The sequence below is a fragment of the Streptopelia decaocto genome (assembly GCF_964273445.1).
Source record: "Streptopelia decaocto genome assembly, chromosome: 6".
Lineage (NCBI taxonomy): Eukaryota > Metazoa > Chordata > Aves > Columbiformes > Columbidae > Streptopelia > Streptopelia decaocto.
In genome coordinates this window covers 37,977,401-38,002,820 of record NC_138660.1, presented here as the reverse complement: position 1 = coordinate 38,002,820, position 25,420 = coordinate 37,977,401, and the positions used below count along the sequence as shown (strand labels likewise).

Here is a 25,420-nt window from a genome sequence, read left to right as displayed (position 1 = left end):
ATTGCCAGAGCAGCTGTTAGACCAGGAAAAATGACACACTTATGCTGCAGTTTTCCAGATCTTGGGTCTAATTTTCCCTTTCTGAATTTTACCTCTACCTTGTTTTAGACATGTACTCGTTTCTCAACAGGTCATAACAGACTATGGAGTTACACACATCCACGGCATCTACTTAATATCATTCCTCTTAGAAATGTAAGTGCAGATTTGTTGGCCTGCTGAACCCTGCCCCAAGTGAGAGTGGATGCTATGTGGTTTTAGCTGGGCCATTGTCCTCCCCTCTGGCCTATAAACAGCCCGTCTCATCGAGGTAAACTGTTGGGATGGATATACGGGGTTATATATAACTAAGTCGAGACTGTAGCACTTGAGTATAGAACTGATGCTAATAAGTGCGCTCCAGAGTGCCTTGGCTACAACCCATCCATCTTGTTCAAAACCAGCATGCATTTCTTACTGTTGCAAAGAAGGCTTTGAATTTCAATTTTATTTTTAATAAGAAAATGTTTCTCATCACTAATGTCATTCTTCCAGCTTAAACTTAAAATACATACATTTCTATATTTTAATCCATGAAGTTTTGCTAAGGTACAGTTCTAAGAGCTAGGCTGGATATCAGAGCATCTCAGAAAGCCAGCTCTTGCTTCTTAAGCCCGTTGCTGTTTATCTGACTTCCACGAGAGAAAAACAAACAGAGGGGGGTGAAAAATAGGCACAGTGTAAGGCAAAAGCCTCCAAAGGAATAAATTAATGCCAGCTGTCTGGAGGCAGTTCCTTACTCGGGTTCCTTTTGGGGAAGGGTGCAAGAACAAAGCCTTCAAGCCCTTTTCACGTTCTCTGCAGCCCCCTCCTTGTGCTGCTGCATTTCTGTGCCCAAATAAAGCCACTTGCTGTCCCCAGGGCTGTGAGGCTTCTCCAGCCACCTCCCGCTGAAATCCCCCCTCATGGCGTTGCCATGGCTCAGAGGTTTGCTTTTTTTTCCTGGATGGGGTTATGGATGAGCAAGTGAGGGCAGTTTGGCCCCAGGCTGTGTTTTGCACTGTTGTGGGTTACTGTGTTTCTTGCGGGCGTGTAATAACAATAAGCTTTTTCTGTAATTCATGTATGAGCTCCTCCAGGGGCAAATCCTCACCTTAGGCCTCAGCCCCATGGAGAACTTAGGTTTTTTTGTACAAGGTTAGGAATCCTATTATTTTCACCACCCAAAGGTTTAACATTCCCCTTGTTGATGCAAACTGTTCAAGGAGATTTTGTTTTTCTTACTGAATCTTAAGGAGGTGGCAGGAGAAAAGGCATTAAATTCCCAATGGCAGTGTGGTGGCACCCAAAGTACGAACTACTTTTCTGCTGACGCTTTTTGATTGTATATGAGGTTTGGCTGAAAATCCGTGCATCGTTTGTGCATCTATCCGGAAAACATGCATCAAGCGCACACAGCCTGGGGAGGGCTGAGCAAATCTCTTCCCCTCTCCCAGCACAGTTCTCCCTCTGCAAAATGCGGGTGGTAGTTTTGACCTGTCCTATACAGTATTTTGAGGCTGGTGGCAAATTCTGGACAGCGCAGCACACGCTTTGCTCAGCTAACACATGAACTCCATATTTCATGGAATGTAGCCTCATCTAGGTGTTCCTGCTCTGGCAGTGGGATTGGACTACATGATCTTCTGAGGTCCCTTCCAATCCCTAACATTCTGTGATTCTGTGATTTCTCATTTTAAGTATGTATGCATATTTCAGTTTCAATTAGTAGTTTCAGTATTTTGCAGCAACTGTGTGTGAACACAGAAAGCAGGTTGTTACTTCACCCTTTTCCTCCAGCCGTTTTATTTTCCTTCTAGCCTCACCTCTCCATGCGCAGAGCAAAGTGCCACGACCACACTTTTATAGCACAAAACCACAGCCCTCCTCTTTGCTGTCTCTTTTCCTCCTTTACTGGCCTCCTCACTTGTTTAAAAAGGTTTTGAGACTGGCTATAGTGTTTCTGTATAATAGAAAATAAGATACTGGGGTATAAATATTTTGTAAAAACAACAATGCTTATCCTTGCCTGGTGCTGGCACCGGCTGCCTCCCCCAGTGCTACAGCACTATGGGTTTTCCAGCAGAGCAGACGGTGGGTGATACTCTGCCAGCCAAATGCATAGGAGGTACCTTCACACCCATATTGGAAGATTTATGGCCAGGTCTCATGGGAGCATATGTTAGGGCTTGTGAGTTTGTGGGGACATCATCATTAGATGGATTGGGAAACTATTTGCAGTATTTTGACTGTTTTTAAAAAAGAAGTGCAAGGTCATCTTGTGTAGATCATGACTTGGGGATTAAAAATTAAACTTATTTAATTGTGAGCCTTGTAGCAGACATAGGAATATCCAATGTATTTATGCCTTCTCCTGTTTTTCCTTTTTAAAGCTGTTCTGTGTAATTATGAATTCTAAAACAGATTGGAGATGATCTGAAAAATTATTCCCCCAAATAAAATACAGAGATTGGAAAACTTCATGTTGAAGGGGAAAAATATGAACTCGGGTTCATTCATGTCACTGGTTGCTTTGCATCGCCCTGGCCCATCTCCCTTGACTCAGACACCCCGGGATGCTCCACTCCCACATCCATCGTCGCTGCCAGGTAAGGTCCTGCCGCGAAAGCCAGCGTATTCAGTTCCCAACCTGCTGGGTAAGGTTTTTATTACACCACACACTTTTTAAATGTGTATTTTACCTTACAAGAAGAAATTCAAACCTCAGACTTTGCTATTACTTAATTTGAGGAGCTGAGAGGGTGAGTCAAACCAGATCTCCTTTTCATTCCCCCTGCAGAAGAACAAGCTCCCCTTTGCTTACCCCTATGGCTATTTTGCAAGCCCGGGTGCAGGCTGAGGGGCATGGGCATGACTGACAGCTCTTGAGGCTGTCACACACAGTCTTGTGCAGAGATGCTGAAACACGCGCATTGTACCTCCACTCCGCTGGCTTTATTACAATTCCCTGTTTGCTTGCCTTGTGCCTTCACGAGAGCCAATGGGGTTTTTGCAGCCAAGTTAAAGAGATCAAGACTTCATCTGCAATGATAAAAATTTTTTAAAAGCCTTTCCAGGCTTAAGACCCTGTGTTTCTGAGTTTCTGTGTCCATGGTTTCTTTCACAACCTATCCACACTTTTGGTCTGGTTTCTGAGCACTGGCTGCTGGTAGGTGTGTTTCTACTCACAGGTTTGGTTTGGCTGCAGAAACTGAAATAACACACCTGCTGGTACCATAGCAAAACTAAACCAAACACACGCTCAAGCAATTGCTTGATACCTTTATAACTAGAACGAATTTATCTGGTTAACAAATGTTAGTTCATTTATATCAAAGCTTTTTTTGCAGATCAGTTGGGATACCCTTTGTCGTGCCATTGCTCTGCGAGATACTTAAACATCAATGTATGGCTTTTTTTTTTTTTTAACCAGCTGAAAAGAAAGCACCTCTAGCAGACCAGCTGAACTTCCTGGATGTTAATCTGTCTCTTTTCTTAAACCTCTCAACATTATCACAGACTCTCCTCTAAAAATGGTCACCCATGACTGTTTCAAAGTGGCTTCTCACACACTTTTTCTCCGTGTACCTCCTCCTGGAGCTGTTACGCTATGAACAATGGAACACATAAAAAAAACCCGGGCATTTTCCAAACAGCACGTGAATGTACGTCTGTCTGGGAGAAATATCTGAAATCAATGCTTTTGTGTCTGTCTTCACAGCAATGTTTCTGCTTTCTTCCCGGAGCAAACGTTCTCCTTGCGGTGAGGACGGAAGGATTTTCGTTGTTGATTTTTCTCTTTTTTTCTTCTTCTCTTTTCTTTTTCTCTTTTCTTAGCATAAAAAAGAGCCCGTTCCTCTTCCTCCCCCGCCGGGGCTCTCTTTTGTTCGGGGCCAAGCTCCGGGGCGGAGCGGGGCTCCCCGGCCCCGCCGGAGGGGAGAGGCGGGCCCCGCGGAGCGGCCCGTCCCGCCCGGCGGCGGGAGGCGCGGAGGGGCCGGGCGGCGGGCGGGGGCAGCGCGGCCGCCGCCGCCGGAGGAGCCGCCCCCCGCGTCGGGGTCTGGCCGCTCGGGCCCGGGCTCGGCGCGGCGGGGGCGACGCCGTCGGGGCGGGCGGGCGGCATGTGGCGGGGGCTGCCGGTGCTGGCCCTGGCCGGGCTGCTGGTGCTGGGGCGGGCGCCGGCGGGGCGGTCGGCGGCCTGCGAGCCGGTGCGCATCCCGCTGTGCAAGCCGCTGCCGTGGAACATGACCAAGATGCCGAACCACCTGCACCACAGCACGCAGGCCAACGCCGTGCTGGCCATGGAGCAGTTCGAGGGGCTGCTGGGCACCAACTGCAGCCCCGACCTCCTCTTCTTCCTCTGCGCCATGTACGCGCCCATCTGCACCATCGACTTCCAGCATGAGCCCATCAAGCCCTGCAAGTCCGTGTGCGAGCGCGCCCGCGCCGGCTGCGAGCCCGTCCTCATCCGGTACCGCCACGCCTGGCCCGAGAGCCTGGCCTGCGACGAGCTGCCGCTCTATGACCGCGGCGTCTGCATCTCCCCCGAGGCCATCGTCACCGCCGAGGGCGCCGGTGAGTGCCCGGGGCCGCTCCGCGCCGCCCGCCCGGCGGGACAATGGGCGCCGGCGAGCGGGGTGCGGAGCCCGCCCCGGGGAGCGCTGCCTTTCCTCCGCGCCGCTGCTGCAGACTTTTCTCTAAGCCGCTTTTCTTTCTTTCTACTTTTTTTCCTCCTTTTCACTCTGCCTTTGTCAGCCGCGTCGCTGCTGGAGAAGTTTTGCTGTCGGGAAGGAGGGCGTGCGACAAATGACAGTCCTGCCGTCACGCAGGGGAACGCTTCAAAGTGTGGGAGCAACAACCCTCATTTCATGTAAATGGGAAATGTTTCGATACCCCTTTTTGGTATTTCATTGGAAGTGGAAGGCAGAGCCACCCAAGAGAGAGGTGCTCATCCCTGGGCTGCCAGTTCCCGCAGCACCTCTTTTTGCTCATCCCCAGCCGCTCGCTCTCCCCAAAGCAGGCTGCTCCCCTCCCAGGCGAGGCTTTTGCACCCCTGAGCACAGCCAGTGGATTTTGGGGCAAGAGCCATGCTCAGAGGAGCCCCAGGCAGGGTGTGAGGGAGCGTGGTCTCCCCAGCCTCCTCGTGTGCCAGCACTGGCACATGCACAGCCAGGCGGAGAACAACCTCCTCTCTGTGGCTGGTGTTGAAGGTGCGGTCGTGGCACAAATACCCTGTCAACCCTGCACTCATGAGTTACAGTCAGGAGAGGGGTGCAGTGAAGGTGCAGCCTTCCTCTCTGTTTCATTCCTGGTGTCCCTGAGCAAGCCAAAGGCTGTCACCAGCACTGGGGCATCTTCAGCGCAGCTCTAATGGTACCTGATCCCCCACAGTCTGTTGGAGCCCCTCGGCTTTGTCACCACATCCCATTTCACCAGCTGTGCTTGTTGTCGCCCTACAGGACAGCTGGCACTGGGTGTTCCATCTGCTCTCTGGGCCTATCAGGGAGGCAGGAGCATCTCTGGGTAGTTGGGTGAAGACTGCTGACCGCTTTGGCCACCACAATGCTGCAAACATGCTGCTGCTCCGGGACCCTGCTCTGTTAGGGTTGCGCTTCTATCACAGCTGCCTTTGGGCTGGAAGGGTTAGTGGGGCAGAGCTCCAGCTGGTGAGATGCACACCACAGAAACACTAAATTGAAGGAGCTATTGAATTGCAAATTAAAGCAAGCCTGTGGGTGATTATCATGAGTGAGCATTGACCTTTACAAAATGACCACAGTTCCTCTTGAGAAAAGCATTTGCTGGTGGTGGAACCAAGCCACGTTTCCTTGCTGCAAAGCTGCAGTGTTGGTGGGTCTGCCAGACTTCTCCCTCCAAGCAGGGGGAGAGCAGAGCTGGGGCAGCGGAGCAGCTGTGAGGGGTCAGAGGCTGAGGCAGAGCAGCACCAATGTGCCCTCTGGGCTTGTTTTGCTGCTGTACAGCTCGTTCGGTGCCCGCAGCTCCAGTGCCAGGTTGTGGCAGCTCGCTGGTGGGCAGCAGATCCCACCTCTCCATTGTCCCCCAGCAGGGGCCTGTGAATTAAGGTTTTTTTTCATGCTATGCTTAGCACAGTATTTGACCATGCTCCTGTCCTGTTACCAAATGCTTTATGTGTCCCACTGCCAGCAATGCTGAACACTGTAATTCCTGTTTTTCCCTTCTAATGAAATCTCATGCTTCCATTTCCTGACCATACTCCCCAGCTCAGTCTTCCCAGGTAAGCTGCTCTCCCCACTCATCCCCATGTATTTGTAGGTCAGACTGACCTCACTCCTCCTCTGACTCCATCACTTTACCCTCTCCACCTCTTGAAATCTCAACTCAGTGACCATGCCCTGATATCTCCAGTCATTACTACTATTTCTCTCTAACTCTTCCAATTCTTCCTCTCTTCCCTTTCCTTCCTGCCCTCGCAGTTGTCCACAACCATCTCTTTTTGCCAGCATCTACCTCGCTGCTGCTCTTGGGGGTCTGCAGACCTGCTGGCATGGTTCAGGCAGGTACACTTTAGAACACCAAGCGCCTTTCTCTGCAGTCTTGAGGTGCTTTCAAAACCACCTTAAAAATGGCTCCAAGCTGAGCAAGGCTTGGCAGGTCTGCTGCGATTTGAAAGCAATCGCATTCAAATCTGGAGGGAGGAAGTTTGGCTAAAATTGCCCCCGAGTTACCTATTTCTGAGGATCTCAGCAGTACAATAACCTCTTTGAGGGATTCCAGGGCTGGATCCATGAAAACTCTCTTTCAGTGAATGAGAACCTGATGACATTCTCATTTCTGGGCTGAAAATTTTGAACCGATGCATTATGCACCAGACTGAAAGAATCCTTCTTGAGGGAATAAAACTGCTCCTTTAGAAAGCAGAGTGAAGGATTCCTGTTCTAGGAAGAGGTAAGGCGAACACTTCCAAATTCAATTCTTCAAATAAAGGATCGCAGCCAAGTAGCAGACAGGAATAACCAACTGCCTAATGGACACCATACAGAATACTTGCTCTTATTTTCTCTCAGAAGCACTCCTGCCCCTCATGCTGTCTGTAAACTACACCTGGTAGGGCAGGCAGACATATAAATCCATTTTTTCACAGGCTTCTCTTGTGGAAGGGAATGTTTTATGGTCTTCAGAAGTGAGATTTTGATTTTTCTTTAATTTTTTTTCTGCCTGCAAAGTAACAGGATTCTACGTTTTCCTTTCCTCTTGAGGTCTCTTCATTTTTAGTGGTGAGGATTAATGCCGTTGTCTAGTACCAGCCGTAAGGCAGCAGCCTGAAGGATGACATGGTCAGATGTTTGTCCTTTTCAGAGCAGGGACAGGGTGTAGAAAGGCCAATTTCTGTTCCTTTTTCAATATTAGATTGTGCATCTTTCTGAGTGCACAATTCAGCTGGGTACAAGGGCTCTTCTGACCTTCAGGACACACTTCAACTGGGTTGCATCACCTGCAATGGCTGTAGCAGGTCAATATCATGCTGAGTCAGTTACCATCTGCTCTTCTGTGGCCAGGAAGAGCCTGTACAGACACTTACGAAAATTTCCTGTCGCCATTAAAGTAATTGGTCTTGATGCTCATTTCAGTGATGTCAAGTTGAAGATCACTTGAAGTTCACCTGACTTTTACTTTTGGCTAATGTTGCAGTAAAAGATGAGAAATTCTTTCACAGTATCACAGTATGTTTGGGATTGGAAGGGACCTCAAAAGATCATCTAGTCCAATTCCCCTGCTGGAGCAGGAACGCCTAGGTGAGGTCGCACAGGAACATGTCCAGGCGGGTCTTGAATGTCTCTAGAGAAGGAGACTCCACAACCCCCCTGGGCAGCCTGTTCCAGTGTCTGTCACCCTCACTGAGAAGAAGTTTTTTCTCAAATTTAAGTGGAACCTCTTGTGTTCCAGCTTGATCCCATTACCCCTTGTCCTATCATTGTTTGCCACCGAGAAGAGCCTGGCTCCATCCTCATGGCACTCACCCTTTATGTATTTATAAACATTAACAAGGTCACCCCTCAGTCTCCTCTGCTCCAAACTAAAGAGACCCAGCTCCCTCAGCCTTTCTTCATAAGGGAGATGCTCCACTCCCTTAATCATCTTCGTTGCCCTACGCTGGACCCTCTCCGGCAGTTCCCTGTCCTGCTGGAACTGAGGGGCCCAGAACTGGACACAATATTCCAGATGTGGTCTCACCAGGGCAGAGTAGAGGGGAAGGAGGACCTCTCTCGATCTACTAACCACCCCCCTTCTAATACACCCCAGGATGCCATTGGCCTTCCTGGCCACAAGGGCACGGTGCTGGCTCATGGTCATCCTGTTGTCCACCAGGACCTCCAGGTCCCTTTTCCCTACACTGCTCTCTAATATGTAATTTCCCAACCTATACTGGAACCTGGGGTTGTTCCTGCCCAGATGCAGGACTCTACACTTTCCCTTGTTAAATTTCATTAGGTTATTCCCCGCCCAACTCTCCAGCTTTTCCAATCTTGTATTCTCCGTGCCCAGCTACTGTTGCAAGATCTGGAGAAACTGTGCTTGGTAAAATCTGTGGCAAATCCCAGTAAGAAGTTCACTTTTGGTTATTGGGGCACATGTTACAGGTCCTCCACAAATATCTTTTAGGGCTTCTTCCCTGGTGCAGCCCAAATGGTAAGATCTAGAGGCTTCTCCTTTGCAGCAATGAGGAAAGTGTTTGTGTGTTTCTCCTGATGTTCTTCAGGGCTCTGACATGCTGAAGGGATGAAATAGCTGCTGCTGTGTCTGTGATGGAGAAGGCTGGTAAGAGCAGTAGAAGTGCCTTGTTTAGGGCTTAGTCAGAAGAAGAGCTCTGTAGACCCTCTGGGCTTGTGCTGATCTCCCCAACATGAGTGTGAGCTGCTGTGCCACACTGCTGCTTTGGAGGTCTCAGGTCCCTCATGTTACAGAGACCACCTTGAAACAAGTGTCCTGTGGGAAACGTATCTTCCTTGAGTTTTCATTATCTTTGGGAAATACCTGTGTGCCTTTACACCCAGGCAGCAGAGAGATGCGCTGGTTGTGGTGTGGGTGTTCTGGAGGCAAGTGCGACACTGAACATTTTGTTCTTTTGTGGAAGATCAAACAAATCACAGTCCAGGATGGAAGAAGAAAAAGGCTCTTGACAATATCCCAGAGGTGAGATTAGTGCATGCTAATGTCTGATGTCTTTATCCCACATCCTTGTCCTTCGCTTTTTGGGGATGAAAGCAGTTCTACTCGCAGACATCAGTACAAGTTAACTTGCATATGTGGGAGGTCCCATTCACGTGCTCCATATATCCTGGTCTCTGTGTGCTGAGTGCATATGCTGTCCTCACATCTGTCAGGTTATCTTCTTCCTTCACTCAGGAACCTGACAAATCTTTATTCTGTGAAGCGGCAAGAAGTGCAGATAGACAAAAACTGTTTTGAATCTAAAATATCAATAGCGGGACGTGTCTTTAATTTTGCATGGAATAAATGACCACCCTGACCACAGTCGCTGCTGGTGTTGGGATGCTGACTCAGAAAAGCACTTGAGCACATGTGCTTGGCTGCTGCTATCTAGTAGAGTTTTTACATCTCAAGTGACAAGTTTATTCCTGTTTCGAAGAGGGAACTGGCAATTAAAGGAGAGCAGTATGATGGGTACCGTGCATCGCGGAGGACAGATACATCAGTTGGATTTCTGTCTCCTCGTATCACATTTAGATAGAAAAAATAGCTGGAAGTCATGTTGCGTTGTTAATGAGATGCTGGAGAAAAGGGAAGCATCGTCACAAGGTATTAACCACATATAATTAATGTCCAAACTGATTTGGATGATTGTCATAAGATGGCTGAGGAGTGCTCTGAATCTCTTAAAAAAATACCAGCTCTAAAAAAATGCCACCTCTTAAACATCAAATAAAATTAAAGATTATTCAAGTCATTGAGATGTATTTTCTTAAATCTTATATGAACCACTGATTTCTCCATGTAGGCCAAGTCCTCTGTACCTGTCTGTCTGCCTCGATGAATTCAAAGTAATCCAGTGTGTGAATTTGGCATTGTATGCTTAAAAGAAAAGTGAAAGAGCCATTTCCTATGCTTCTTTTTCATATGGTATTAACTTCATTTCCAAAGCAGTAGTTTCTAAACTCCAGATCGAACATATCTCTGCTTTCAGTAACCAAAATGCACAGTGGTGTTAGGAGCGTTTCAGACTGTACCAAGGACAAGCAGTTGCATCCATCTTGTCATTTTGAAGCTGAGATTTGTTTTAAATGTCTGCTCAAAACTCAGAAGCAGCTTCATTTCTTAGTTAAAGAACGAAATAATTACAAGCTTCAAGCCTTAAAGAAGAAAGGAAAAGTAAATAAGAGAATTTAAGATCTTATTAATAATGGTAGCATTGATGCTGTTGTAGTGTTGCTATGGTTTGTAGGCTGAGTCCCCTAGAATGGCTTTTGTAGTCTAAGCATCAAGTCAAGATCTAGGCCATCAAATGCCATCAAAACCTGGCAGGACTCGTTATGTGGAATAATTCATTATGTGGAATAATTTGTCACATGGAGCAGCCATGTTGCTGTCTTGCAGGCCTCCCGGAGTTTGAGTGGTCTATATTAAATTGTAACTGGGATCAGTTTTCACATTACTTTGCTTCAGTGTGCGTGGTTTTGCAGTCAGGTTAGCAAAGTTCCTCTCTGTATTAAGAGCTGGAGTAGATGACAAGCTGAATTCATGCAGTTTGGAAGGCTGTGTTAATCAAGGGGGCTCACAGATGTCTCCATCTGAAGAAAGTGCCCAAGCAGCGAGTGCTCGCTGTGGTTTTGTCCTGTGGAGCAGAGCGCCTGGAATGGCTTCAGTCATAGCTGGACCATGTTCTTTAACTGCAGTGACAGTCGGGATTGTGTTACTTTTGGCTCTTTGTCTGCCTTATTTTTCTTTTTTAAATTTCAAGTGTGATATAGGTAAGATGTTTGCTCGAAACTAAGTTTTTCCAAGTTGTTTCCTTTTCCCAAACCTCTCATCCGAATCTGTGTCCTAGGCATTGTTATTTTGTACACTTACTATGCAAGTGGCTTTTATTCAGCTTTCCACCTTAGTGTTTTGTTGTTTGGTTGGTTTTTGTTTATTTTTGCCTTCCCCTCCTCCCCCATTTAAACAGCATCCCTGTGAAAAACAATTAATTAGAAGGGCTTATTGGAAAAATCCATTTGGATTTTTTCCCCTGCTCTGAAACAAAATTTAATAGCAAGCCTTTTGCTTGGAGCTCTGGATAATATTTTCTCTTTGGCAATCCTGCTAATCATCACTGACAGATATTTCTTTCAGAAAGATTGTTTTGCATAGACAAAACTTGGCAGAGAGGTTTATCCTGAAGAAAAGTGGAACAATAGGAAGTTAGCTGTTAATTTTTTTAAATGGCTTTTTTTTTTTCCTGTCTGCATTGCAAGTGAAGGTGTAAGCAGCATGTATCTCCTGGTGAGGAGAGGTATCTGCCGTTAGACCGCAGGGGTCAGGGCATGGGATTTTGTGGCTGCTCACACCCATCTGAGATCTCACGAGTGGCTGGTGGCCAGGCTGGCCCAGACCTTTTTTCTCATCGCTTCCCTGGGAGATGAGGAAGGACCAGGTGGTTCATGAGCTTCACTGGGAGAAGGATCAAGGAGATGTGAAGCCTTTCCTGAGATGTGTCCTACCGTGTTCAAGGTCTCTGGTCCCCTCTCCAAGCCTGTGCTCCTCTCCATCAGCAGAAACTGCTCATCCCTAAATCAGCACGAGTGCATTGGGCAAGATAGCATCAAGGCAAGGTCAATGCTTGCCTGGCCCAAGCCCTCGCAAGGAGGGAGATGACCCACAGAAGTAATGAACCGGTGCCTTTTTACTCCTCCCTTGCTCACTGACAGACAGTGCTCTGACCACAGTTGCAGAGCACAGTGTGCTGCATACAGCATCAGGCACAGAAATGGGAGCCGTTTCCATGAGTAACTGCTCTGCACACAACATCTGGGTTACTCGTGTTCTGCAGGCAGCTGCCTTGTCGGGTACTCACAACCACTGGTTTGGCGTAGGAGGAGTGACCTGGCAAATGAATAAATGCAGAATTAGGAAACAGGTTGAGGTTGTGGTGTCTTGTAATTTGGTAAAAATAAAATAAGTTGTGTAGCTAGGAGAGGAAGAGAACATCTGGTGGAAAGCAGTTTAGTTCTGTGTTTGTTTTTCAGGACCAGGTTTATATTGGGCACCTTGGGTGTTTACCAGCCCTCCTTGTGTCAGTGTGAGTTTGAAGGACAGTTCCTCAGCCAATGCACATGAGCATCTTATGCCCAAGTGGGGTCAGGGAAGGCTGAGAACCCCTTACTGGGCTCTGGTTTATGTTTAGTTGTAATTCCAGAGTGAACTGGGCTTGGTTTGCTCAAACACCATGAAGTCATGACTTCTTGGATCAGCCCGTGGTTTTAGAAGGGAGAGTATACTTCAGGGCTTCCTTCTTCTTCCTTCCCTCTTCCCTCTCTGGATGTGAAGATGGTAAACATTTCACCTGGTACTTCCCTTACCTCTTCTGCTGATTAAAATCTTTTCTGTCCCCACTAACAATTTTGTTGCAATAAGGAATGTGCTTTGGAGGTGTGAACGAACTGTCCCTTTGTTCATAACTGAAGTATCTGTTTTGGTAAGGACTGTATCATAGAACTGTAGAATGTCCTGCGTTGGAAGGGACCCACAAGGATCGTCGAGTCCAACTCCTGTCCCTGCATATGACAACCCCACAGTTCACACCGTGTGTCTGAGGACATCGTCTAGTCTCTTCTTGAACACTGTCGGGCTTGGGGCCGTGACACCTCCCTGGGGAGCCTGTTCCAGTGCTCCAGCACCCTCTGGGGGAAGAACCCTTTCCTAATGTCCAACCTAAACCTCCCCTGGCACATCTTCCTGCCATTCTCTCAGGTTCTGTTATTGATCACTAAAGAAAAGAGTTCGGCGCCTGCCGCTCCTCCCGTTGTGAGGAAGCTGTAGACCGTGATAAGGTCTCCTCTCAGTCTCCTCTTCTCCAAGCTGAACAAACCAAGTGACTTCAACCGCTCGTCATACAGCTTCCCTTCCAAACCCTTCACCAACTTCCCAGCCCTCCTCTGGACACTCTCTAGTAGCTTAATATCTTTTTTATCCTGTGGCACCCGGAACTGCACACAGCGCTGCAGGTGAGGCCGCACCAGTGCAGAGCAGAGTGGGACAATCACCTCCCTGCCCGGCTGGCAATGCTGTGCTGGATGCACCCAGGACACAGTTGCCCTCTTCACTGCCAGAGACACTGTTGGCTCATGTTCAACTTGTAGCTTGCTGGGTCACATGAAGCACCAGGAGGAGTTGCCTTGGCCATGTGCAAAGCCAGGCAGTCGTGAAGGCAACCTGAGAAGTTGGCCAAGGCAACTGAACGAGAGGGGCAGTGCATCTGGAGAGCTTTCCCTGTGGGGGTCTTGAATGCCCAGGGGGTGGTGGAACACCTCAGGCAAGCTTTGGGTACAGCAAGAGGCAGAGCCACCTCTCCATGGTTGATTGCTGGGAGGTTTCACGCTTCTGTCTACACTTGGGGGCTGATGGGAGGGTTGTCAGGCTGTAGACCCAAGCATCCTCTATGGTGTTCCCATGCCAGAAGGAGTTGCAGGTTTAAAGCAAAGCCCTAGCTAAGTGAAGAAGAAATCTGGCCATCCTTTTACTCAGCATTTGCATGAGGAAGACATTTTAATTCCTCCTTCATTCTGTCCTGGAATACATGAAAGCACTTGGTACAATGTAAAATTCATTTAAATTTGTCGAAGATCTCTTTTGTTTGCCATGTAGTATTGGTAGACATCATGATGTCTGATTACTGCCTGATAACAATAGCTTTTTAAAAATCTGAGAAAGCAGAGGTGAATAATCAAAATAAAACACTTGAGTAAGAATTAGCATGTGTAATATGACTTGTTACAAGGCAGCATTGAGAAGCCTTACAGCTGCTGTGGAAGGACGAAATTGGCACCATGAAAATTACTGCTCTGTTCTATAAACTATGATCCTGCAATAGTTTGAAGCTTTCTTTGAAAGAAAATGGGTGTGATTTTTTTATTAGGAACAGGATATTGGATGTAAAATAGTTCTATGCTATTTTCTATACCCTTTGCTCTTTATGTTAGTAGGAACAACTGCTCCTGAAGTCTCAAGTTTTTGACATTAATGATCATGTTAGTGAGGGAATTAGCTGTTTTTCGGATTTACTCTTGCCTTGACTGTCATTTAGCCATATTTCCATTTATGTAAAGGAAGTTTCATCTTTCTATGAGTAGTGTGAATATGCATTAAGATGGAGATTTTTATTTTTAAATAAGGATGGACAAATGAGAGGATTAAATAAGTAATATTAGATCTCTTGTAAGTAGGTATTTAAAATACGTATGTACAGAACTTAGGATTAAATAATGGCCCCAGCCCTTAAAATTCAGTCCATACATCTAAGCCCTTCACCTGTACCAAGTATCATCAGTGTCCTGGGCTGCGTTACCACAGATCCTTACAGCTTGAGCTGCAAGTGAAGAGCTTTTGTGACATGGTCATGTTTTCATTTTTCCTATATTGCAAAAGCAGTGTTTTTGTCTCCATGATAATGTAAGGATAAAAAAAGATGATGTTTGTGCGATGCCAGCATCCAGAGTTGAAAAAGCAGCATAGACTTTTGGGCATGCAAACTTAGAGAAGGGCTTTTTAAGTTGAAAGCTCATTTGTTTTTCCATTTTATGTATCATTCTAATAAAATATACTGCCTCTCTCTCAAGTCTTGTCTCTCTTGCATTCATTTTTTCTTTAATTTGTACAACATTATGTGCATTAACATACTTGTTTTTCATGATTAAGTATATGTAGAAATCCATTAAATTGTGTGATTTAATAAACAATAGTTTTGAAATTATGTGTTTTACCTATGTGGGGCACATTCCACTTATGAATGTATCTAAAAGCAGTCCTTTGGGCATAGTGCCTTTTTTCCTCCTGTTCTTTATCTGTCTGTCAAACTAATCAGTATGTTTTTAAACTGAGGGGAAGGGGAAGGTCTGAAACATTTGTTTTGGCATTTACTTCAACTATGTGATTATGGTTGTTTGGTTTGATTTCCTCAGTAACCAAAAAAACAAACCAAAAGTAATTTTTCTTTCATCATCTAATTAAATGCAAACAGTACGTGTACTTCTTGTAGATGCTTGTAAGTTCATGCCATAAATGTCTATCCTTGTCCTGAGCCTGCCAGCCTGTGTACCAACAGTAATGGGATATTTAATTTGCTTCAGCATTTAACTTGATGTGCTGGATTCAGGTGAAGTTCAGATAAGAAATAATGTCAACTTTTAACAGGCTGGCCTGTAGAACATTGCAATTTGTTTATTAATTAGGTTATTAAGTTTTAATATACTAAATATTAGAAAAAGAGAAAACATTGTAGTGTGGGTGTATTGAAATAATCCAATATTAAAAATACTAACATTTCTTTACATATTTTACAAATCTGTGCCAGATTTCCCTATGGATTCTAATAATGGCAACTGTAGAGGTGCCGGCATCGGTGAGTACACTTCGATAAAACTATATCATAAGCTATAGTCTTTCAAATCCTTTTACTACTTAATTAAGAAAGAGCGGTAGGATAAATAAATACTCTGTCTTGTCTTGGAATCCTGTAGATTGTGCTTTTGTATCTCCAAAAAGAGATTTCTGTCATGGGCAGGTGGGATTTGGGGCTGGTCAGCCTTTGGACCTCTCAGCAGACGACTCAATTAGCTCTTTAGCATGTCTTTTAGTGCTCATCTCTTCTGCTTTTGTCAGGGCAAAATTGCCAACAAATCAAGAGGGCTGTGCTGTTTCCATTAAAAGTTTTGTTTTGAACAGTGAGAATGTTCATTAAATGGATTTTCTCTGGGTAAACCAGTGAGGATAATGGTTCATTCTGACTTTAAAGTTTGCAAATTGAATTCTGACCTCTTTGTAGATAATGGCAAAACTTCTGTTAACCTGAGGAGATAAAAACTGTGACCTTCTGAGACTGGTTTTATTCCAACAGGTCCCCTGTCGCTTTTGTTTTGGTTTGGTTTTGCTGGAACTTAGTAAAACCCCTTGAGTGTTACCACTCTCTGGTCATACGCAATGCAAAGAAGCAAAGCCCAGACTGGTAGCAGATAGTTTATAGAAATATGACTTCTTTGCTCAGGCACACCAATGACTGTAGGTTTTCTTCAATTTTATTACCCTTCCTTCAGAAGTTTGCTTCTTAGGCCTTAGTTAAAAAGATGACACTGGAAAACCTAACGTTGCCCATCATGTCTTTCCTTCTTCAGAGATGTTCACCAGCTACACCGTGCACTGATGCTCAGTTTTATATTATAAAAGCCCCATTATGGTTGTGGAACATAAAATTAGATACCTACATCCAGTTGGATAACTTCAGCATTAGCCTTTATGACTATATTGTAAAAAGAGATTAATAATGCCTAGTTTTAAAATGTGATCGGTAGGTCCCAATGTGAAAGTAGTTACATAGGTGCAAAATGTTATTTAAATCATAGTGTATGTGCTTCGGAAAGCCAGCTAAAATGAGAAAAACCTGATAAAAGGAAACCCCTTAGCAAGGTTTGCTTTACATTCCCTTGGGCACAGAACCATGTCTAAAAGACTTTCTAAAGATTTTGATAGCTAATGTTAGTATCTTCTTAGTTTTAAGCCATTTTCAATTGTTGTGGCATTGAGAAAGTGTGGATTTCATGCTCTACAGTGACTGTACAAAGAACACACAGGCTACTTGGAGTATGAACCTCCAGCATCACCTTCTATCCAAAATATTAAACATACCTTTAGCACTGCCCGTCTTTAGGGAGGTAGGCAGCATGTTATACCAGTAAGTGACCCTGCAGTAGAAAAGAGTAAGATTCAGTTATACTGTTGCTGATGCTTTTTCAACCGTCATGAGGCTTTTTGACTAGTAAATGCAAAACCAGATGTAAAAAGATCCCATTAAAAAATAGGGTGAAGATGCACAGAAAAATTGCTAATGAAAGGGAAGAGGGGTATTTTTATTGCTGACTTTTGCTGTACAAACACAGTTTCTGGTTCAATGGCTACACCTGTTTCAGCTGACAAACACAGTTTAACCACCTAAAAGGCTGGATTTCATAATTGCTTTATTTATATGTTCAGTAAAGTAAATTTGTAAGTTTGCCATTGTAAATAGATTTTTTTTTTTTCTGGCAAGTAGCAACCTGATATATTTTAAAAAATCCTGGACTTGATTCTATTGCATTTGGTGTTGTGTACAGTTACGGTGCTCATGTATTACTCCTCTTCGAGGCACTTTTATCCCTGACAGCATCTGTTCACAAAACCTTCCCTCTGAGTCTGCAAGGACCTTTTTTGCTTCTCTTGCCGGTAAACTACACCGATGTCTGCTTCATCAGATGCTTTTCAAGTAACTTAGAATTTTTTCTAGAGTTGTTAGTTGTTCTGTTTGTTTGTTTGTTTGTTTTAATCCTTAATTTATCAGGGAAGCATTTTCCCGGTTTGAGCACTGGTACTGGTTGCTGTTACCTCCAGGTTTTAGATTATGCATGCACATATATTTAGGATGACACATTTCTACACAGCGATCTGTGCAGAAAACCCTTTTCACATATAGTTCATTTGTTTTGGCATTTACAGGGAGACATTTTCAAAGGTCTAGATGTGAAGATTTTTAAGTCCTACATTGACTTGTATTAAAAAAGAATATATAATGGCAAAGTTCGCTGAGATCTCAGTCAAAACTGGTGTGAGCCACTGCTGCCTGTCTCGGTGCTTGGGATATAATGTTGTCATGGTCTCAGAGCTCTTCTGGTAATTCTGGCAGCTTCAGAGGAGACTTACCTTATGAGATTGGACTTGCCCTTGGCATCAAGAGATGCAATACGTTTTTATAGCCACCTTGTGTGGGTGTTCCCACTCCCTGGGGAAAGCTCAGCTTTGTCAGAAACATTCATCAATCAAACGTGGGTTCTCTCTCTAATACTCCTGTTGTGCTTCCTTTGAAAAAGGCACCATCAGAGGAGTTGGGAGAGAGGAGCTGATTGTAGCTCCAACACTGACTTTGTACCTGGCCTTGGCAAGTGACTCCGTATTAGCTTCTGTGTCTCTAAGGAGTAGTTAGAAATAAAGCAGCGTTTTGTGAAATCCTTTGAAATGTAAATTTGAAAAGCACTAGGGTATCTGGGAGGTATCCTGCATTAAGAACATGGGCTGGTCTGTAATGAATTTCTAGAACAAGACTAGTAAAATACAGTCCTCAAATAAATAAAATAGAATAATTCAATACTATCTTAAAACTGAGGGGACTGTGAGGCTGTGTATTCTTGTCCTGTAATTTAGACTATTTTTTCTACTTACGTCACAAAGCAAAGTACTGTAGAGCAGGAGAATGTTAAAGGGTAAAACTTGTTGGACATGAATGCTGAGATGCCTGCCTGAGTGTGGGTCATAGGAGCACATCTTTTATGACCTGTTCCAAAGCAGCTTATAAAATGGGCCGTAATTTGGCCTCAAGTATGCCTGAACTCCCACAGGCAGAAGGAGAGCCAAAAATCACTTCCCTTCTCTGCCTTTATTATTTTAACACAGTCTCATACAAAAGCTGAAGTCTGTAGGACTCTATATATATAGATGCCTGAGGATGTGTTTGAAATTCAAGGAAACGATATCCTCTTCTTTTGAAATGTTCTCTACTTTCTTAGGAGTTCTTTTGTATTTTCAACTCAAAAAATTCTTTCAATAGAAAACAAATAATGATTTGAGAAGTCCATAACCATACGATGCCATCTCTTCTCGTTTTAATATGTCAAAATCTTAGAGAGCAAATAAAAGATCTCTTTCAGACTCTTCAGGCTGGATTTAACTAAATCACTAGCTATACCTTTTGTTATTTTAGAATGATGGTGTATAGAAATAGGCTGCATTAAATTTTCTTCCACTTAAATGCCGAGTCAAATGTCAAAATATATGAGCCTGTGTACGTAATATTTAAACTACTCCACCAAAATTCACTTAGACACCAGCCTGAAATAAGTAAATATTTGCATTAGAACAACCAGCCATGAAATATTGGTGGTGTTAACGAACGCATGGGTCCAGGGCTTCAGCATTAGCACTCCCCAGGCACTAATGAAGATGTTTTTACCTCTGTTATTGCTCCCAGCTCTCTGGAAGCTGCACCACTGGAAATGCTACTCTGACAGTGCTCGGTTTTATTGTCTTTTTAACGTCATCCTTACAGCCATAAGGGCTAATAATTCACTTATTTTAATTCAACTCCAGGTTCTGGGTCATAATAAAATTTTGTAAAATTTACCAAAAAAAGAAAAAAGGACGAGTCCAGAGCAGGATTAAAAGTAGCACTAAACACCTGTAGTAGTCAAGTGAAGCCCTTCACTGTCTTAAACTGAATATCTCTAAATCTCCCGCCAGACACCACTGAACAAACACGGTTGATTTTGTTGGAACCAACCCAGAAGTGTTTGGAGCAAGTAGCCATGGGCCACTTGGTCCCCACCACCCTCCGACATGCTTAATCTGTTGACTGTAGCTCTTAGACATCTTCAGGTGTGAAGGGGATGTGCCACTGTAAGAAATCTTATGGTGCAGTTTCAGACACGCACTCTACATTGAGAATTTGCCACAAAAATATAATTCCTTATGATGAATTCCTGCTCACCTGAATAGCCCAGTGTGTTAAACTGAGCTGTGTAGTCTCCAGTCAAATGTTAAGTCATGCCCTGTCATAGTATTTTCTTTCTGTGTCTGTGTTGCAGTCTGTATGATTAAAGGTGCAGAAAGGAGGAATTCAGTAGGTGCAGTACAGAAGAGAGAACAGCATTGTAAGGAATCACAGCACCTGCGAGCACAGAAGAAACCTAGATTGAACCTTGATCTGGCTTAAAATGGAAGATCTTGTCACTTGAGACTCCAAGTCCGTGTATCTTTGTTGTTGTGGAGTTAGCTAGTTTTAGTATTTTTGTTTTGGTTTGTTTTTTAAATTTCAGCTTGTTAAGCTTTCTCCTAGAAACATTGAAGATTGCATGGACAGATCCACAACATCTTCCAGCAGAGCAGAGTGGGAATGCCCTGTAGTTTTTAATATTTAACTTGGCTGTAATAAAAAAGTAAATTCAGTGACATTTTTGTTAGGTGTGAGCTTGGGTTTTGGGGGAGATTGTCACTGAACATACTCTCTTTTCTTTCTAAACAAAGCTTTCTGTTTTTACAGAGCGCTGCAAATGCAAGCCTATAAAAGCCACCCAGAAGACCTATCTACGCAACAATTACAACTACGGTAAGGACAGCTGGCTGGCCAGCTCCCAGCATTCTTAAGGCTACAGTAAGGGGAAAATGTTCATTAAAAAAGCCTGTAGACCTGATTACTGGTGCTTAATCCACTCATACTTATTACAGAAGGAAGAAATGGCCTGAAACTTTTCCAAATTGAAAACCGAGAGTGCTTGTAGAAGGATGGAAGGGATTAATTTAATATGTTAGCACAAGGGTGTCTGTGTTGATGCGGGGTTTTGTTTCAGTGTCAGCACAGGCATTGGGAGTTCATGCACTTTAGTGTGAAAAGTGATGTGACAAAAATGACCTTGTGGTCCCTCCTTGATTTCCAGCTCCAGTATGCTCTGCTTTCACAGGAAAGGATGTTTTTATGAACTTTCATGCCTACAAACCCACCGTGGGATCTAACGGGCATACTAGGTTCTTTCCTTCTTGCATATTGAAGCCAGAATTGAGCATCTTGCCGACTGTGTTACGCTGTCAGTAAAAGTGCATGGTGTCCACGTTATGTCCTCTCTAGTCTAGATTGTCATGGTCTTCAGGCATATCACAGGTCCAGGCTGCTACTTTAATTCATATTGTTCATTTTAAGCAAATGAGGCTGATGAAACCAGTGACTACATATCACAGGAGCTGAACAATTGGGCCTTTTCCCATTACTCATGTGAATAGCCTTAGGCTCGCAGAACTTCAAGACTTCATTTAAATAGCAGTGATTGCATAATATTTATTAAGATTATGCATTTATACAACTATTGTCAGATAATCTTCTTTTAAAAATAAATCCTATTAACAGCTAAAAAATTATAATTGTATTCTGTCAAATATCCTTATTTTATAGGTGACTAGTTGGTTTTATATTGTTTTGGTGGGTTTGTTTGGAAAATAATTACAGAGTGAGTGTTCTCTAGTGGTACCATGACTGCACATGGTAGAGAGTCGCTGAGTGTGCAGCTGCCCATCTTTTCCAGCTTTTGAAAGCAAAGAGGTTTCAGAATGTGTTTGAAAGAACTCCAAACCAAAGCAAGATTTTTTTTTTTAATCTTAAAGAGATTTTAAGGAAGTGGATCACTTGGGGTAAATTGTGCATGTTAAATGCGTAACAGCTATTAATTGTTGGCAGCTGTATTCAATGTGGCTGCAAAACATGCTGGCTGGATTGTCTGGGTCTTTATGGGCAATGCGTGTGGAGAGAGGAGATAAGTCCATGTTTTTCTTTCTTCCTTATTACCTTTTGCGCATTGGTTAGAAGAAGTTGGGAATCTGCTGTCTGTAATGGAAAGAGACTCTTATTTTCAGGCTGTGAAAGACGTGACGTTCTCCAGAGCATGACCTCTGGATTGGCTTTGCATTTGCATGTGGGATCAGTTCACTGGTCACCGTGAGAGAAATGAAAAGCGTTGCCTTTGAAAGGCAGCTTTCCCTCCTATGCAACTTAAGGCAAAAAGAAAGGGAGAGGGAAGAAACAATTAGACAGGTCATCAGGTCAAGATCAGGAGCATTTGGAGCATAAAGAGCAGAGCAGATTGTTGCTGGGTCACTGGAGACAGACTAAAAGGGTAAGGGCCTGTCATCCAGCAGAAGTAGTGATATGAGAAGTTCTAATGCACGTGCACATTTTGTGGAAGGTTCAGTGACAAATTAAGTTTGGGCATCTGTACTGCAAGTAGTCAAAGAGGGAGCAGTTCCAGCTCGAGGGAGCATACAACTAATGAATTAAATATATTTAAATTGGAAAGGATGAAGAAGAGGGGCTGCAAAAAAATAACCCCAGCTTAAACAGGATGCAAATATGACTGGTACATAACTCCTGCTCGTGACCATACTGTTACGAAATAAACTGAGCTACCTGGGCCCTCTGGGTGGAGAAGTAATGAAGTGAAGAGATGGAGGGAGGGACATTGCTGGAGTTCAGCTAAGCTTTTGATAATGGACCATGCAAAAGATTAATCACAGAGGTCACCAAGAGTGTTTGGGGGGTGACCTGCATTATCAGCTGCTGCTAACTACACTCTTTGTGACTTTTTTCCCAGTCATTCGGGCTAAAGTGAAGGAAGTGAAGACTAAATGTCACGATGTCACTGTGGTAGTGGAAGTGAAGGAGATCCTAAAATCTTCCCTGGTGAACATCCCAAAGGACACTGTAAACCTTCACACGAACTCTGGCTGCCTGTGCCCACCACTCAGCGCCAACGAAGAGTACATCATTATGGGCTATGAAGATGAGGAGCGCTCCAGGTAACTCTTTCTGCATTGTCCTTGGAGCATATTTGTTGTTGTTTGTTCCCCTGGTCTTGCACCAGCCAAGGAAAACTTGGTGTGACTCTCTGTATGGCTTCTTAGTTGTATTCAGGGGGGACAAGGCACATGGAGATCTTAGTCTGGGATGTGTTGGGTTGTACAGCTTGTACATGGCTATTGATTGAGTAACTGATTGTCTCCATTGGGTAGGTTACTCTTGGTGGAAGGCTCCATAGCTGAGAAATGGAAGGATCGTCTTGGTAAAAAAGTAAAGGTAAGAAAATATCTCACTAAAAGTCAAATGTTGCAGGTACCATGAAACATCTACCTAATATTTTCAAAATAAGGGAAGAAAATTTACATATTGACCCCAGTTAATTAGTATCAGGTATCAAAAATTAACTTGGTGTTTTATTTTCTGTATTACTTAGAAATGCATGCTGAATAAACTAAAGGGATATATTAAATTACCTGAAAGTGCACCAAGTGTAGCAGCAATCAAAACCTCTGTCTCAAAAAAGCAAACAGTAGGAGTGTTTTAACTCCATAGGCAAACTGTGCATTCTGCAACACACACCTGCTTACTTGGGATTGTGATACTATTTTTAAAAAAGGGCTTTACAAATGTTTTCCAGATTAAGTAAAAATTATACTTTTTAGATTTAATATTCTTTAAATACAGTTCTCTTACCAAATTATGTGGATTAACGACTATTTTGAATTTATCTTCCTGCCTTAGATGAGGGAGGTGCGTGATGAGGAAGTCATGTCATAGTGAATTGGAAGCAATGAGCTCAAATGCAAGCAGTATATGAAAAGACATTGTAATGTTTTGTAATTTAAATGTATTCTAATGCCTTCTGAATTCTGCAAGGATTGCCTTTTTATGTTTTGTTGCACTGCAAAGTATCAATGATTTCCACAGTTAGGAGTGTCATTTTACACAGAATATTCTTATTTTGACACAATTTTTCAGCTATTGATTTGACATAATGATTGTGCCTGTATGAAACAGTCTCCTCTTTCACTGAACACTTTCTTCATCAACCTTAATGGTGATTGGCAGGAGAATACTGTTCTGATTACAAATGCAAGTTATTCTGTGTGCATTTGTCACATCCATAGGGATTACATGAGTGAAAAGATACAGAGATCTTATTCCAAGTTGTTGCTTGGTTTGGCAGAACCTTACGAAATCCAGTGCTGCACAGCAAATATCATGTTACCGCTGTAGGTTGACTTGTGCTTAGTTCCAATTCTTGGGTGGCAGTGTAATTTGTTGGGGGATTTTTTGGGAACTGGTTCATTTTCTCACTGCTGAGGACCACGCAACATCGCCACCCACTTCTCTTCGCAATCTCCTTTTCCAAAAGCATCATCACCTGTATCAACTGTATTTATTACATCTTTTTGTACTGTGGTTGCTATTATGTGGAAAAGTAAAAATAATTTTTTTAAAATGTTTTTTTAGAAAATTAAGAAAAATCACTTATCCTGCTTCCCCCAGAGACTGCACAGGTTGCTTCATTTACATTTCGTTATTTAGCATTTACATTTTATTATTTAGAAGGTGAGATGCTTCTCCGCTGAAGCCATTTTGCCTTGTATCAGCCCCTTCATTCACAGAGGCTGCAAGAAAGCCAGGAAACGGTTTTTCTGCTTAAAATGTCTTTTACTGATAACCTCACATTCCACCATTTGACCCCAACTCAGGGTAACACGGTGGGAGCAGCGACGGCTTCTATTTTTCTGCCGCCGTTTGTAAACACACACGGTCGTTTCACACATGACTTACATCTTTCTTCTCTGATCCCTTTTGCAATTTCTTTGCCTTTCGATCCGCAGCGCTGGGATCAGAAGCTCCGCCACCTCGGGAAGGCGAAGGGAGAGCCTGGCCACGGCGACTCGGCTCCAAAGCCCGGCAAAGCCAGCAGCGCCCGGCAAGCACGTAGTTAGGTGTGGGACGCCACGCGGTGACGCGCAGGGGACTGTCCGCCAAGACTTCATTGTTGGAGCTGCAAAGGAAAAATTGCACTATTGCACGTTATATTCTATTGTTTACTACAAAATAATGTTTTAGCTTATATTAGTTTTTATTCTCCCTCTTGTTTTCTGCCTTTTTTTTTTGGATGTGTGCAAGCTCTGGAAATGGAAATATATATATATATATATATATTATTTTTCTGTTTCTAAGAACTGTAGAAAACTGCCCTTATGAGATGAGGAAAGATAAGGACATGCAGAATTTACCTTTTTATCTCCTGAATCTTCCTAGGGAGAAAGTTCTGATGCAGGCAGGAATGAGATCTGGCAAAGACCATCGCTTGAAGGCCTGACTCACACTGGCTCCCCCCTTTCACTATTTCTTGGTCTCTGTCTGCTGAAACTTGTGTTGGGGGGACGTTGTTGATCTGTTTCTAAGTGCTTAACTTTTTTTATTCTGAAATATAATTCCGCAATACGTAAAGAATTGATGTTAAGAGAACTGTTTTAATAAGTACACCTTTGTTTTCTGCCTCATAAATAAACCACTTGTGTAAGCCAAAGTCTAACTTAAAGTATTTCCCGTGACAAACACGGTGTGTTTGTACACAGGGGACCTGGGTTTTCCAGCACTCTAGACTTACAGGAAAGGTTGTATAGTTCTGTTACTGCAGGATATAATTTATAATACACTTCTCTTATAATGGCAGGTTTTTTTCCCTTTTCTTTCTTTTCCTTCTTTCCTTTCTTTCCTTTCTTTCCTTTCTTTCCTTTCTTTCCTTTCTTTCCTTTCTTTCCTTTCTTT

The 25,420-nt window shown here is 43.7% G+C and overlaps 1 protein-coding gene across 1 annotated transcript; it reads left to right on the top strand.

Moving 5' to 3' along the window:
• Nucleotides 1-4,045: 4,045 nt before the first annotated feature.
• Nucleotides 4,046-25,178, top strand: FRZB (frizzled related protein). The gene is made up of 6 exons (XM_082056015.1): nucleotides 4,046-4,590; nucleotides 15,566-15,613; nucleotides 20,330-20,395; nucleotides 22,425-22,629; nucleotides 22,843-22,906; nucleotides 24,478-25,178. The coding sequence occupies exons 1-6, from the start codon at nucleotides 4,137-4,139 to the stop codon at nucleotides 24,586-24,588; spliced, it is 948 nt and encodes a 315-aa protein (XP_081912141.1). The 5' UTR covers nucleotides 4,046-4,136; the 3' UTR covers nucleotides 24,589-25,178.
• The last annotated feature ends 242 nt before the right edge of the window (nucleotides 25,179-25,420 follow it).

Coding starts and splice junctions, on each gene's coding strand:
- FRZB (XM_082056015.1), top strand. CDS start 4,137: ATGTGGCGGGGGCTGCCGGTGCTGGCCCTGGCCGGGCTGCTGGTGCTG. Junction 22,630..22,842: donor GAAGATGAGGAGCGCTCCAG/GTAACTCTTTCT, acceptor TCCATTGGGTAG/GTTACTCTTGGTGGAAGGCT. Junction 22,907..24,477: donor GTCTTGGTAAAAAAGTAAAG/GTAAGAAAATAT, acceptor TTCGATCCGCAG/CGCTGGGATCAGAAGCTCCG.